This window comes from Zootoca vivipara, chromosome 1 (genome assembly GCF_963506605.1).
Source record: "Zootoca vivipara chromosome 1, rZooViv1.1, whole genome shotgun sequence".
Classification (NCBI taxonomy): domain Eukaryota; kingdom Metazoa; phylum Chordata; class Lepidosauria; order Squamata; family Lacertidae; genus Zootoca; species Zootoca vivipara.
In genome coordinates, this window is record NC_083276.1 from 112,398,916 (window position 1) to 112,415,018 (window position 16,103).

Genomic DNA, 16,103 nt, shown 5'->3' on the forward strand with positions numbered 1-16,103 from the left:
TGCAGCTCCCCTCGGTCCCAGCCAGCATAGCCAATGGTCAGGGACTGGGGCGGTCCAAGATGTCTCAGAACCTGAGGCAAAATGCCCCCACGATGGGGGTGCCAACTCTGTAAGCAGAGTCTCCCTCATTGGGTGGAGGGTGAGTTTTCCACAGAGCTTTGCTATCAGCTCCTCTCTGCCCCTAGAGGCCAGGAAGACAAGCTGCAAAGCTGGGTGACAAAGCTGGGCGATGCCCCTTAAGTGGTGCTGCCTGAGGCAGCCACCTCACCCAATCTCATGGGTGGGCCGGCTCTGTCATTGACAATGGGAGTTGTAGTCCAGCAACATCTGGAAGACATCAAGTTCCCCATCCCTGCTCTGTATTAAGAAAGAGTAAGATTCTCTAAGACAAGACAACTTAGCCAGAGATGAACTATTTGTACTTCATATGATGGAAGGCTTTTTTGTTGTTGTTGTTGTTGTTGACTAGCACTGGCTCACCGAACTGGAAGTGTTAGCAATGATCTTTGCAGCTACAATCCATGACTACGAGCACACCGGGACTACGAACAACTTTCACATCCAGACCAGGTAAGCTGGTGGTATAGGAATAAACACCTAAAACTGGGAAGGAGAAAATCTTTGAGCAGGCTTTCAGGCATTGCTTTCCTGCAAGATCTCATGGCAGACTCCCAAGCCAGTATTGCGCATGATACAATGCAGAAATTTCCATCAGTGCAATAATCTCAGTGCTTCCAGAAGGCACAAGGGACAGAAGAGAAGCAAAGTAACCAGTGAAGGGTTTCCAGCCCTCGATTGAAGCTGGTATTGACACTTTAAAGTTTATTTATATCCCCTCTATTTTGGCAGGTGCTCTGGTGCTGGAGATCATCCAGTCTGGGCACTGGTCAAGATTCCAGAGGCTTAGAAGGGGCCCCTCGCTGGCTCAACCCAGCAGTGTGCAGCTAGGTTATCGGATGTGGCATTGATATAACACTATGGCTCTTGTCAGTCATTTATAAGGATGCCAAGAAATCGTCCCACTTCTCACTAGCAATTCTTTTTTTCATACAGTTGCAGCGAAGACTTGTTGAGCAGGATTCATCTGAACAGTCCTGCCAGCAGGAACGATTGCAATGGGTCCTGCTAGCAGAACGGGACCCCCTCCCCATCTCCTCCCCACATGCTCCCCTCCAAATTGGCTCTTGGGGGTCTGAATAATGCCCCAAACAGTGCATGGTGGGAGGAGAGGGGAGCTCTTTCCACCTGGCAAATAGAACTGCTTCCACGGATGGAATGATTGCTTTGATGCTATTTTGAATTCCACCCATTGTGATTTGGTATTCATATTGAGAACCTCAGGCTTGAGGGCCAAAGTTGACCCACCAAGCCTCTCAGGACTCTTTCCCTTTGAGTGTTTTTGTCTGACTAGAATGTGTCCTTGAACTCTTGCTTCCCTGGATGGTGGGTAGTGTCAGGGATAGTGCTGAAGGGGGCTGCACTGAGGAAGAATGGTGGGAGCCCCCCCCTGCTCCTGATCAGGATCCTGAATCTTCCCAGGAGCAGGAGGGCAGTATAGATTTGAACAGTGGTTTGCAGAGGGACATAGTTCAGAAAGCAGAAGCTGGGAAATACTGGATGGGGAACAGCTAGGAGAAGAAGCACTGGGAGAGAGAGAGCTAACAGATTCACTGTCTCTGGAAAGCGTTCATCCACTCAGCCCAAGGTCAAGAAGCGCTGATAAGGTGGCAGCACAGAAAGCACAGTGGTTACCAGCTCAGGGTACAAGACACGGTAGTGACGTGGGTGACTAGGCAGGAAGTGGGTGGAACCCTTAATTGGGAGCACCACCATTCCTCGGAAATGGATTTTTTGTGCTCTCACTGTGATCATTAAAGTTTCTAACTGGTAAGAAGACCCATTTCCTTTGTTCTGCTTATCTACTGCCAGAGGAGGGAGGAAGCCGATTCCCTGAAGCTCGGCAGGTAGAGAGGTCTGCGTGTGAACGTGTGTGAAACAATTGCATCCATTGCTCCTCCCACTTTTGTCTCTGGCCCTGCTCAGCACTGGCATGTGGCCCCTGGAAGTTTGCCTGACAATGAACAGAACCCTTAGACTGTCAAAGGTTCTCCACCCATGATTTAATGATACAATGAAGGGGTGTTTTCTTCTTCGTTCTCCCACAAATTGCTATGACCCCCCCCAACCAAAAAAAGACTCATTTTTCCACACCCTATCATGCTGCATGTCCTAGGACACTACTCTTGCCAGACATGTTACTCAGTTCATAAACTTTACAGACTTAGAATGTGTGTGTTGATTTATTTATCCAGTGTCATATCTGCTCCCATGGCGACAGTGTCAAGCCAAGGCTTGTAAGCTATAACTAAAAATAACTTTTTACCACGCAGTCCAGTAATTCCAAATTTAAACTACTTTTCTATTTTGATCTTAAATTATGGGGCCATCTTTTTTTAAAAAAAAAAACCTGAATAAAAACTCAGCCCTTCTCATTTCAGATTTCAAAAGCAAAGATAAAATTGAGATAGTTCTGGTTTTGAAAGGATTTCACGCCCTGATGTGAAAAGATTGGGCTGCAATATGTTGAATTGGAGGTTCCTTACTGCTGCCATAAGGTGTTTTCTTGTGCCTCAGCTGGATGCAGCTCCCCTGACTCACCTGACAGGTAGATAAACCTGTCAAGGTGTAGTGAACTCAAGCTTAATATCCCACTCTTTACATCTAGGTCAGATGTTGCCATTTTGTACAACGATCGCTCCGTTCTTGAAAACCACCATGTAAGTGCTGCTTATAAGATTATGCAAGAAGAAGAAATGAACATTCTGGTGAACCTAACCAAAGATGAGTGGAGGTAAGACAGTTGGGTTTCTTGAGAGTGACACGCGTCATAGGCCCGGCTCTTAGTATTTCAGCTACCACAAAAGCTCTTCCAGTTGGCTGGCTACCATGTTGCCAGTCAAAACTTTCTCCAGTGTGAGTGGTCTGTGTCATGTGGATTTTGCCCATTCCAGAGTTGTCCCTTCAACAGAAACATTACTTAGATGATGGGTGGGCCAGCTTACCCTTTCCCAGTATTGTTAGAAACGTAGCCCAGGTGATATTTATCATTTGGAGGAAGCTCGCCTGCCTGGGATACTTGTGTGGGATGGAGAGATGGCCGGCCCACAACCAACACCATTCCTCAGCCCCACGTAGCTGATATTGGGTCCCACCAACCATGTAGAATGACAAAGGGATGAAACCAACTAACCTAGCTCAGCCAGAGTACTAAGGAAGGAGAACATCAAGAGCTGCTTACCTAGGAAATGTGGCGGGCATCTCAGTCCCTGGAGGAATCAGATTTGTTTATTTCTTGCAGGAGACCCACTTAAAAAACAACAACAGCATTTAAGCTATCAAAAGAGTCTAAAATTAGGTACATTACATATGTCCTGTATAGAGTCTAAGACCAAAGTGGAGGCAACTTAGATTAAACCTTGACTACAATTTAATATGTTGCAACAAATAATATGTGGGAAAGAGTGGTTTATAATGCTTAGAGAACAGGCATGTATTTGGAAAATCCGCTTGCCAAATATATGTGCTCCTAATCAAATCCGAAGTACTTTAAAAGCAAAACAAAAGCTCATTTTTAGGAAAGTGAAGATGGGCCCAGTCCATGGAATTGTAATGGGTAGAGATTTTAATGGGATTGTAGATCTCTTAATGGATAAACAACATAGTGTGAGAGCACCATTATAAAGCAGTTAGGAGTTAAAATTAATTAATTTATGGAGGAACCCAAATAAGAGAGAGTACGTAGTCTTTTTATTCATTCTATTATCATAGTTACTCTAGGACAGGGTCTCCAAACTAAGGCCCGGGGGCCGGATGTGGCCCAATAGCCTTCTAAGTCCGGCCCACGGACGGTCTGGGAATCAGCATGTTTTTACATGAGTAGAATGTGTCCTTTTATTTAAAATGCATCTCTGGGTTATTTGTGGGGCATAGGAATTCGTTCATATTTTTTTTTTCAAAATATAGTCCAGTCCCCCACAAGGTCTGAGGGACAGTGGAGTGGTCCCTTGCTGAAAAAGTTTGCTGACCCCTGGTATAGGAGAAAGATGATTGTCAAAAGCAAACAAGGCAGAAACTGAACAAAGAGCCAGCACCAGTGGCTGAGTGCAAAATTCCATTAAGTAAAACCTGCAATGAGAATTGGGGACTTAATGCATTTTATTTTTTAAAAAAGAACAATATATAAGAACAGAATTAGAAATACCCCCCCAATAAATAAATAAATAAATAAATAAATAAATAAATAAATAAATAAATAAATAAATAAAGGAGATGGCACTAACTGGGCAAAAAACATTTGGAGCTGATCTCATTTGGAACAGAGTCCCATGAATGCAGAGATGAGAAAGACAGGCCACTGTTTTTCAGGTGTTTTTCAGCCACTTTCAAACCATCCCATTTTCTTCAAAAACAACCCCACTTCTTTCTCCCCCCCCCCGACTTTGGGCACCGGTATTCGCGAGTCTATTGGATTGAGAGTGGACAAACGCCAGCTTCCTAGGCCTGATAAGCGAGATGAGCACCACAACCCCATAGTCACCTTTGACTGGACTTAACCTTCCAGGGGTCCTTTACCCATTTTTGTTTACTCCTTAGAAAAAACCCTCCTGGTGAACCTCCTTCTTTAAGGGAATCCTCCTGAGATCTCGTTGGTTTCTCTTCCCCTTCTGAGTTGCCAAGAGAAAGTTTGGTGCTGGTGGTAAAGTCTTAACCTTCTCCTCATTCTGCTGATTGCAGTTATGTGGAAATCAGGCAAAGCACCCCACCTAGAACGTAATTACAGTTCATGATTCTGAAATGAGGGATGACAAAACAGCAGGACCGATAAAGTAATAGCAGGTAATAGCAAGCATTTTTTAAGTACCCAACTCCCATCAACTCTCAGGAGGCTGGAGGTTTCCAGATAATAATAATTTGAAGTGCTTTTCTGAGTTGTATATATATAATGCTCATTCTCATCCCAAGAGATAAATTAACCATCACTTTGCGAGCAAAACGTCTCATTAGAGAATAAATACGGCTGTAATTTAGTAATGGTGACTGTCTGCAGGGAGCTGCGCACCCTCGTCATCGAGATGGTCTTATCAACTGACATGTCAGGCCATTTCCAGCAGCTCAAAACAATGAGGCACAGTCTGCAGCAGACCGAGGGGTAAGTGCCCCACTTCTCTCTCCAGTGCTGTGTGTTAACATGCAGTTCCTGTGTGAATGGGAGGGAGGGGGAGACTCGCTGTTGCTGTAAGATAATGTGAGAAAATCTTTGAATGGGCAGGATAGACAAAGCCAAAGCCATGTCCCTGATCCTACATGCCGCCGACATCAGCCATCCATCAAAAACCTGGAAGCTGCATTACCGGTGGACGATGGCACTGATGGAAGAATTTTTTCGACAGGTAATATCCCTCTCCCTTGTCCTGTTCATAAAGATCCCTTATACGTGTTACAGTGGTACCTTGGTTTAAGTACACAATTGGTTCCTGAAGTCTGTAGTTAACCCGAAGCGTACTTAACCTGAAGCGAACTTTCCCATTGAAAGTAATGGAAAGTGGATTAATCCATTCCAGACGGTCCACGGAGTACTTAACCTGAAGCGTACTTAACCTGAAGCGAACTTTCCCATTGAAAGTAATGGAAAGTGGATTAATCCCTTCCAGACGGTCCACAGAGTACTCAACCTGAAGCGTACTTAACCCGAAGTATGAGTGTAATTGGTTCTGGAAGTCCGTACTTAACCTGAAGCATACTTAACCTGAAGCAAACTTTCCCATTGAAGGTAATGGAAAGTGGATTAATCCGTTCCAGATGGGTCCGCGGAGTACTTAAACTGAAAGTACTCAAACCAAAGCGTACTTAAACCGAGGTATGACTGGGACCCAGGTGGCGCTGTGGGTTAAACCACAGAGTCTAGGGCTTGCTGATCAGAAGGTCGGCAGTTCGAATCCCTGCAATGGGGTGAGCTCCTGTTGCTCGGTCCCAGCTCCTGCCCACCTAGCAGTTCGAAAGCACATCAAAGTGCAAGTAGATAAATAGGGACCGCTCCGGCGGGAAGGTAAACGGCGTTTCCGTGCGCTGCTCTGGTTCGCCTGTAGCAGCTTTGTCATGCTGGCCACATGACCTGGAAGCTGTCTGCGGACAAACGCCGGCTCCCTCAACCAATAGAGCGAGATGAGCGCCGCAACCCCAGAGTCGGACACGACTGGACCTGATGGTCAGGGGCCCCTTTACCTTTATGACTGTATTAGATTTGGTTGTAATATTCCTGGTTATTTCTACTTACTGCTTGTAAGAAAGGGTGGAGGAAGAATCCGTTTCAGTTCACATTTCAAGGTGAATGTTCAAACCTGGAAGCAATAGGAGAACGAGAGCCCAACTATCCTTTGAAATTTGCACTTATCTGAATTTTGCAAATTAGCTCTCCAGCCAAGTTGTGCTTACAAAAACACACACATCTGTTATGGGAAAGCATGTGTACAATGGTGAAAACCAGACACAAAGCTGGATTCTGTTAGGGGAAACCGTTTGCAAAATGCGTATCAGGCAAAATTGTGTACAGAAATGCACGTATTAGCAGAGATTTGGACAAAAACCAGAATTTTCCTGAGAACTTTTAAAAATAAATGAAGAGTAACAAAACTGACATGGAAATGTAGAGAGCTGAACATATGATTTGAAAAATAGGAAATGGAAAGATACTGAGATTTCCCATCTCTAGGTGGGAGATGCTGTGGGTGTCTCTGAGTATGCATGGAAATGTTTGTAGCTCATCGGGAGAGAGAAATAAGCAGACAGTGCTAAAAACCCTCCATCTGGAGGCAGCCATTTTCTCTATCCTCATTCATCATAACTACATGTTTAATATACAGTATTTTTCTTTTTTTAAAGCCACACATTAGATCATGGATAGGCAAACTAAGGCCCGGGGGCCAGATCCGGCCCAATCACCTTCTAAATCCAGCCCGTGGACAGTCTGGGAATCAGCGTTTTTTTACATGAGTGGAATGTGTTCTTTTATTTAAAATGCATCTCTGGGTTATTTGTGGGGCATAGGAATTAGTTCATATTTTTTTTCAAAATATAGTCCAGCCCCCCCCCCCAAGGTCTGAGGGACAGTGGACTGGCCCCCTACTGAAAAAGTTTGCTGACCTCTGCATTAGATGCAGAAATTGGATGTGAAAGGAACACCCCTTGGTTTAGTTAAATAGTTGGGCTTGTGTTCAGATGTACTCCGTAAATTCTTAGTCTTGCTTTCATTAGTACCTGTAAACTTACACATTTCAATGTGTCACCTTTTTTTAACCCTTCAGGGAGACAAAGAGGCACAACTGGGGCTACCGTTTTCTCCTCTCTGTGACCGCAAATCCACCATGGTGGCACAGTCCCAAATAGGTAATGCTTGGCTTTTTTAATCTTTCACTTTGGAGAAATGATCTCGTAACGGAAAGAAAGAGTGTTGTGACCATTGCAGAATTGGAACAGCCAGCATTCTAAGGCTGGCAAAGTCACTAGCATCTGCTTCCTCCTGCTACCGTGAGTTCATTATGCACTTATGGAAGAGGACTCTCATAACATCTGGAAGGAGAGAAGAGGATCCTTTCAAGAATCCAGCACTCTGAGGAAAGGCAGAGGTTTGGGGGTGGATTGTTGCTGCAGGATGGGAATGAGACTATGGCTACGTGAACACCGTGCATTTAAAGCACATGACTTCCCCCGAGGAATCCTGGGAAATGCAGTTCATCCCTCACAGGGCCACAATTCCCAGGATTCTTTGGGGAAAGTCATGTGCTTTAAATGCATAGTGCATTGGCAGCATATGAAGAAATAGTGTGTGTGTGTGTGTGTGTGTGTGTGTGTGTGTGTGTGTGTGTGTGTACAGGCCCATGATATAGGAAGATGGCTGAAACTAAGCAGGTTTGCCTCTGGTCAGGTTTTGGATGGGAAACCACATACAGATTGCTACATATGCAGCCTTGTGTCCCATGACAAAAGGTGGAATATAAATGTTTATTTCAGGGAAGAGAGAATATGTATGTTGAATGTTAGGCACACAGTGTCTCTTGCCTTCCGATTGCCTACTTCAGCAAGCCTTTTGAGTTGAGCTGTTTCCCAGTCTGCATCTGCATCGGAGTTGTTTCTAAGATTGCAAGATGCCCTAGCATATGTCGTTTGCCATCCTGGGCTCCATTGGAAGGAAGAGGTAAACTTGTAATAAACGAGCAAATGAATTGCTGCGGGAACATTGTCTGGGGAAGAAGCATCACCACCTACAGTGAAGATAGATTTCCCACTCCCAGCACCAAACAGCTATAGTGCAGCTGGTGCTGGGGGAATCCCAGCAGGCCAACAGCCAACATGTCTCCAGCCTGGGTGCCATTGCACAGGTACGGGTAAAAAGGGGGATTCAGCTTGCACCTTTTACATTTGCAGAAGGAGGAGCTGCAGTCTCGTCCTAGCTCACTTTCCTGGCCTCACCTTGCTTGTTGTAGCTGGTTTGTTGTGAGTGGTAGGCACAAGCATCACAGGAACTGGCTGTGACTCTGAGCCACATGTACATGGCAGCCAGCTGTGATGATGCTAGACGAGTCTCCCTGCACACACACCTAGATGGATACTTTGCTGTAGCAGGGATGGGGAACTAGTGGCCTTCCAAATGTTGGAAGCTCAAAGCCCTCGATCCTGCACGGCCGATAGGTATGGATGATAGGCGTTGGATCCATCAACACCCAGAGGGCCACTTCTGCTCTTGAGGGTCTTCAAATCAGCCAATGTTCTTAGCTAACGCAAGATATGGGCAATGCAGATTTTCAGATTCAATTCCACAACATTCCACGCATTGCTGTCGTTTCTAAGTGTGAGAATGCCCGTTTTCAATAAGGTAATAGGGTACTGCTCTCCTTTATGCCCAGAGCATTTATTTAGCATGTTGAGACGATGTGAAATCCGTTGCTGTTCCATGTCGTATCGGTGTTTCTCTCTCTCTCTTTTTACCTGTTCAGTTCTCAGCGGGGGATAATGCTTTGTTCTCTATGTAATTTCTTGCCTCGACAAGCATTTTTCAAGAAGACATTGTTCGATACTGACATCTCAGAGCTGTGGGTTGAGTTTTGTCTCCCAGGGATATTGCTTGTTCCATTCACTGATTTGACAGAACGCTGCTAACGCATTGTGAAATAATACTCGCACAGAATAATAAACAGTAATTTGGAATATCAACTTAGACTCAAAGACCCTGCTCCAAGATCGATCCCTTGTAGGAGGAAGTGTAAAAGTTGCAGCATGCAAGGGCTTCTTCTGTCAAAGAGATGAGATGTTTCTGAGCTCCATCTTGGCTCGCACAAGACTGTGCTCAGAAGGGTGTACAGGTTTTTTTTTTTTTCATGCATGGATTTCCTGTGCTAGATCAAAGGAGGGCTCCATGTCAAGAGACAGGATGATGATCTGGCTCAAGGCGTGGGCAAGGAAACTTCAGGTTCATATTCCCACCCACACCCCTATGGCAAAGTTCGCTTTGTGATTTTGGGCCAGTGGCTCCAGGCACACCTTCCTCTTAGAAGGTAGTGTTGTCGTTGATCTTTATGTATTTATTTGAAATATTTCTTAACTGTCCTTCATCAGAAGATTCCAGGGCAATATACAAAAGTGTGGAAACAATTCATGTAGCATAAATGCAATAGGTTATTGAAGTATAGGTGGGTTCCCATGAAACAAGACACAGTGATAACAGCAAGAACCTGTATTGAACTAACAGAACTGGACAACAGGGGCAAAGCAACTGCTTATATACATTTCTGAAGCCCTGGGCCACTCCCACTCCCAACATGATTGGCTGTCTAAACTTCCAAGCTGTGAATCATGACTCAGAGTTTAAGGGCCAATGGCAGAGAGGCCCAAATCCTGAAATGTTCTGTGATTGGATATCATGTATCGAATCAGAACACAGGGGCTCAGAATCCTTAGTCAAGACTCAAGCTCAGGCAAACACAGACCACTGAATACATATTGTGAGGGGCAAGGGGTATCGCGAAGCCCCTCCCCTCCTGAGTTCCAGCCCAGCCCAGAGCACGACTGAGAGCAGGGAAAGCTCCAGCTCAAGTGGGGAAACAGGAAGTGGGGTCCAAGGCTCTGGCAGGGTAGAAGAGCCAGCGTCCCAGGTGGGACAGGAAGGAGGAAAAAAGGGGGGCAGACCCATCCCCCCAACTCCGGAACTTCGCAGAAAGCGTCGGGGGAAGAGGATGGGGCTCCCCAAGTTGTTATGCTGGCGCAAGACGCGCCAAACGCCATTCGGAGGTTCTGATTAAAGCTGAAAAGATGTGTCTCTGTAAATAGCTCTACTTTTAGCACTGTAAATACGCAGCACCAATAAAAAGATAAAATGCAGAGCGGTGTAGAGTCGTTACTCTGAAGTAGTCCCATCCGGCCACTGTGACACATATCACCTATACTCAACTGAGTTCCAGTCAGAGTAGGCCCATCAAAAACACTGGACCATGGCCATTAATTGGATGTAACCCAATTTTTAAAGGAAACAGAAAGAAGAAGGCTAATCTTGCTGCACTCCAATAAACACTTATTTGGGTTTTAGTGCCGTGAAACTCAGTGGCACTTCTCAGTAAATGCAGGATTTTGCTGCATAAACCCAGCCTGAGTTTCTGGACGTAAGGGTAGGAGGTAAATAAAATAAATAGTGATCCTTTTTGCTCAACAATCGGACCATGGGAGTATTTCCTTTTTATTCCAACAACTCTCTGCACAAGTCTAATCATGTCTACTCAGAAGTAAGTCCTATTGAATTCAATGAGGATTTCTCCTAGGAAAATGAGATTAGGATTCCATCTTAAGGGTACCTTAAAAGAGAGGGTTATAGACATAGCTGCCAAGTTTTCCCTTTTCTCGCGAGGAAGCCTATTCAGCATAAGGGGAAATCCCTTAAAAAAGGGATAACTTGGCAGCTATGGTTATAGAATACTGGCTTGACTATAGAATTGAAAGCTGTAAATATTAAATGTCAACCTTTTTTATCCTTGCCTTCACCTTGTGGACAACATAGGACATGTGTGTGTGTGTACTCCTTTGGTCTTGCAACTTTAATGCATTAGATTCAGGATGTGATAGCTTTGCAACATTTATTTTATTGCACACCTGTCCCTTACCCATATGGACCTCATATTGTTTATGTAGTTGCTATAAATATATATCTGTACAGAGAGCCAGTGGTGGAACATCGTGTCTAAGCCTATCAGGGCCAAGGGACATTTTACAAAGTGTGTAGCTTGACTGTGCAATCCAATGTATGCATGTTCAGAAGTAAATCCTGTTGCTTTCAGTGAGAGTTTCTCCTAGGTAAGTGCAGGCAGAGAACCGCAGACCGAATCTCACCTCTGTCATGGGTTAACCACGTAGTCTTCAGCAAGCCACCATACCTCAGCCTCGCCTTATGAAATAAGGAGGGCGTGGGAATACAACTGATGCTGCCTTGTCGTTGTTGTAAGGATTAAGCCCAAAATACAAGTGTTTTGAACACTCACACACAGCACAGATGCTTTCATGTGCAGAGCTTGCACTGTTACCAAATGCCACATAATGTCTATTGTGCATTTGTGAGAAACTGATCTTTTTGTGTGGCAGCACATATGTTAGGCTAGCACACTTAATTGTAGGCACTTGCTGAAGCCTTTATTCCAGCAAGTCTATCGGGTCACATAATTAAGTCATGCATTCTTGTATATGTTGTTGTTTAGTCGTTTAGTCGTTTCCGACTCTTTGTGACCCCATGGACCATAGAATGCCAGGCACTCCTGTCTTCCACTGCCTCCTGCAGTTTGGTCAGACTCATGTTCGTAGCTTGGAGAACACTGCCCAACCATCTCATCCTCTGTCGTCCCCTTCTCCTTGTGCCCTCAATCTTTCCCAACATCAGGGTCTTTTCCAGGGAGTCTTCTCTTCTCATGAGGTGGCCAAAGTATTGGAGCCTCAGCTTCAGGATCTGTCCTTCCAGTGAGCACTCAGGGCTGATTTCCTTCAGAATGGAAAGGTTTGATCTTCTTGCAGCCCATGGGACTCTCAAGAGTCTCCTCCAGCACCATAATTCAAAAGCCTCAATTCTTCGGCGATCAGCCTTCTTTATGATCCAGCTCTTACTTCCATACATCACTACTGGGAAAACCATAGCTTTAATTATACGAACCTTTGTTGGCAATGTGATGTCTCTGCTTTTTAAATAAAAAAATTCCTTCAGTAGCACCTTAAAGACCAACTAAATTTTTATTTTGGTATGAGCTTTCGTGTGCATGCACACTTCTTCAGATTTTCGTGTGCATGCACACGAAAGCTCATACCAAAATAAAAATTTAGTTGGTCTTTAAGGTGCTACTGAAGGAATTTTTTTATTTTACTTCGATCCAGACCAACACGGCTACCTATCTGCTTTTTAAGATGCTGTCTAGGTTTGTCATTGCTTTTCTCCCAAGAAGCAGGCGTCTTTTAATTTTGTGACTGCTGTCATCATCTGCAGTGATCAAGGAGCCCAAGAAAGTAAAATCTTGTATATAGATTATGTTTATTTTATCTCTGTGTTGATGGTAATTATTTTACTGTTTTATGTACACTTACTGGATTTTATTTTTAATTAAGCTGTTTATTAAAACTCTTAAATTTGCCTTCAGCAAAGCTCTATTAGCATTTACTTACTAACTGTACAAAGAATGGACAGGCACTCAATGTTTTCTTCCGTCTTTCTCTTTCTCTCCACACCCCACTCCCAAATCGCCCTGCAGGTTTCATAGATTTCATAGTAAAGCCAACATTTGCTCTTCTTACTGACTCCATGGAAAAAATAGTTTATCCTCTTATAGAGGAAGCGTCAAAATCTGCAAGTCCTTCCTTCACGACAGCACTAAGGTTTGAGAAGTCCCCCCCCCTTTAATTTATATCATTATTGAAAATCGAAATTACTCTAATATAACATTGCCATCTAGTGGCAAGAGTTGCAGCTGTGCTACATGACAGCATATAAATCCTGTTCAGGAAACGACTGCGTATATGTAAGGCAAAGACGTAGAATACAAATCATTATATTTGAAGGAGCTGATGCTCAAAAAATTATTCAGGAAATTTCGTGGAGGGATGATTTGCTTGGAGGTGTGCACATATAATTTCAAGGCTCTTTCCTCTCTGCCCTAAAGCAAATTATGAATTTAGCTTTTAGCCATTAAGCTTGTTATGTTAGCAAAATACTGTACGTTTTTGTTTCAAAATAGCTTTGCAGCATCTCACAGTCACAAGATCCAAAGTAGAAATAGGAAGATTTGAGGTCATATAATGTAGGGCATATAAACATAAATAAACCAGCACCCCCTTTTGGCAAGGAACAGAGGTCTAAAAGTGTCCGTTAATTCTCCAAGTCCAACTAGTGTCCTTTTATTTAGTTTAGGCTGCATTCTTATGCCGAGTTTCCTGGGAATTAGCTCCGTGGGACTCAATGGGACTTCTAAGCAGGCATACATAGGATTGTATCGCCGTGGCAAAGAACAACAAGCCTAACAGAGCTGCTTTCTGCACTTGGGCATAGCTTGGAGAGGAACAGGGGGCAGCTGCCATCTCCTAAACCAAGTAAACAAATAAAAATACTTAACTATAAAAGTAGAAATTGTAGAAAGATTTTGACGGATTTCTCTGAGCACTTGGGGTCAAAGGAAAGGAATTTAAAACAACTGTTGTTGAGACATTTCATTCCGAATCTGCTAGGCAGAGCCAGACGGAGGGGGATGACAGATGAGTGTCCTCCCCACTCCCCCCCCCAAAAAAATCCTGGTTATGCCCATTAGGGCGGTTCATAAAAAACTTTTTTTTTTAAAAAAAATGCCTGCTCCAAAGGGATTACTATACAGCTGTATCTGAAATTTCATGCATATCAGTTAATATCTTGACCCTCCTCCATGAAAATAGCTGTTTACTTGGCCTTTTCCCTATGTCGTGAAGGCTGAAATTTCAATTCAGTGGAGCAGGGTGAAGATATTAACTGATATGCATGAAATTTCAAATATAGCTATATAATCCCTAGTGTGGTAAGAGAAGACCGTTGGAGCAGGCATATTTTTTTTAAAAAAAAGTTTTTATGAACCACCCTAATGCCCATGCCTCGTTGCCCTTCCCACCCTCTTCCGTGTAGGGCAGGCATAGTCAACCTTGGCTCTCCAGATGTTTTGGAACTACAACTCCCATGATCCCTAGCTAACAGGGCCAGTGGTCAGGGATCATGGGAGTTGTAGTTCCAAAACATCTGGAGAGCCAAGGTTGCCTATGCCTGGTGTAGGGGATATTCCTGCATCAGTTATGGGAGCCTTTAACAGCCTGGCATCCTTTAGATTGTTGACCTCAACGCCATCCAGAATTGATGCAAGCTGTAGTCAAAAGCATCTGGAGAACCCCAGGCTGAGTTTCAGGCTACAATGTAGTACTGTCCTGTCTACTTGTCTGTGCCCCCCAAGTGTCTTGCTCTGCCTTTAATCTAGTTCTTTAATCCACCCCCTCTTCTAGTGACATCGCTGAAGGATCCACCATGGAGGTACACAGAAGGATAAATGTTAAAAGCATCGGATGTATTGGCGGGACTCTCTCAGAAACCTCTTTGACCACTGTGGACTTAAGAAGCTTTAAAGACTGCCTGTTTCAGATCATACACGAGAACAAAGACAGGTGGAAAGAGTTAGCAGAAAAAGGTACGTTTTCCATTTGTCAGAGTTCCATTTCCACCCCATTGGCTCATTCACTCGTGAGCAGCAGAGTATCTGCGTTCCTCTGCGCTCAAAGACAGTTTCCTTGCAAAATTACTACACATTTAAAACACTGTGAGCACACAAATGGGCGTGTGCATGCGAGAAAGACAAAGATACGGTGATCACCTTTTTTGTGCATGTGTATCTGTGCGTATTTTTCGTCCTAAAGTTGTAGACAACCTGCTCTTCCCTTGATGGGCATCACTGCTGCACTTGCAGCATTCACACCACTAGGTGGCAGATTTCCACACCATCTCTCACAGTGCTGTCCTTTCCATAAGTGTCTTGATAGACCATTGCATATAAGAGATGAGAATCTGAAGTTTACTTTTGACTGACATTGTGCAGTTAGCAAAGTCCAAGTGAAAAGGTTGCTTGCTTTCAAAAGGATAAAGCGTGAATGAAAGAATGTAAGCGGAGGCATGTTGCTGGAACAGACCAAAAAGGTCCGTCCAGTGCTGTGTTCTGCCTGCTATAACTTTGGTAGAGCATGAGATTTTTAATCTCAAAGTTGTGGGTCCATGCCCCACGCTGGGCGAAAGATTCTTGCATTGCAAGGGTTTGAACTAGATGGTCCTTGTGGTCTCTTCAACCTCTACAATTCTATGTTTATGGGAAGCCCATGAGCAGAATGTGAAGGCGATCTCCCTTCCCTACTGTTTTTGTCCCCGCCTCCAGTAGCAACTGGTATTCCGAGAAACATCGGGGATCAGCTTGAACTGAATTGCAAAATTTGGAAAACAGTTTAATCCAATTGTAAGATGTATCCCAATCAGTCTGGAAACTACAAATTAGGTCAGATCCCTTGAAACTGAACAAAACTCTTGCGACCTACCAAGCAAAACGCAGCCTACTAGCCACATATTGAGGCCTGCCAAGTTTTGACAAACCCTGCCCCATGTTTTTGCCATCCTAAGCAGGAAGAGAAGCATTAATAGGTCTTTGACATGCGCGCCAGCTTGTTCCCATGATTGAGGGGGCCGGCGCCGAGGGACATGTGACACACGGTGCATGATGGGCTGATGACACGCATGCACGCAACGTGCTGACATGTCGTGTGTCCATCTTGCACCTTGAGCATGTGATGCAAGCAGGCTGTGTGCATGGACAAGTGACGTGAGTATGGACAAGTGCATGGACAAGTGACATGTGTGAGTGAGCACACATGGCATGTACATGGTCGCTGTGAAATTTTAAGGGGGGGGGAGGCCCCCTCTTGAAAATTTTGGAGGGGGGCCTTGCGGCCCCTTAGATGGCACCACTGGTCTTTGATGG

At 44.4% G+C, this 16,103-nt stretch overlaps 1 protein-coding gene across 3 annotated transcripts in view; it reads left to right on the forward strand.

The window, feature by feature from the left end:
- Positions 1 to 16,103, forward strand: part of PDE1A (phosphodiesterase 1A) — a 148,315-nt gene that overhangs the window by 118,875 nt on the left and 13,337 nt on the right. For all 3 annotated transcript variants that reach the window (XM_060280453.1, XM_060280461.1, XM_035133613.2), the window contains exons 7-13: positions 470 to 570; positions 2,726 to 2,851; positions 5,108 to 5,209; positions 5,330 to 5,450; positions 7,362 to 7,443; positions 12,828 to 12,951; positions 14,590 to 14,771. In XM_060280453.1, coding sequence (XP_060136436.1) covers positions 470 to 570; positions 2,726 to 2,851; positions 5,108 to 5,209; positions 5,330 to 5,450; positions 7,362 to 7,443; positions 12,828 to 12,951; positions 14,590 to 14,771 — 838 coding nt within the window. The remainder of the gene's footprint in view (positions 1 to 469; positions 571 to 2,725; positions 2,852 to 5,107; positions 5,210 to 5,329; positions 5,451 to 7,361; positions 7,444 to 12,827; positions 12,952 to 14,589; positions 14,772 to 16,103) is intronic.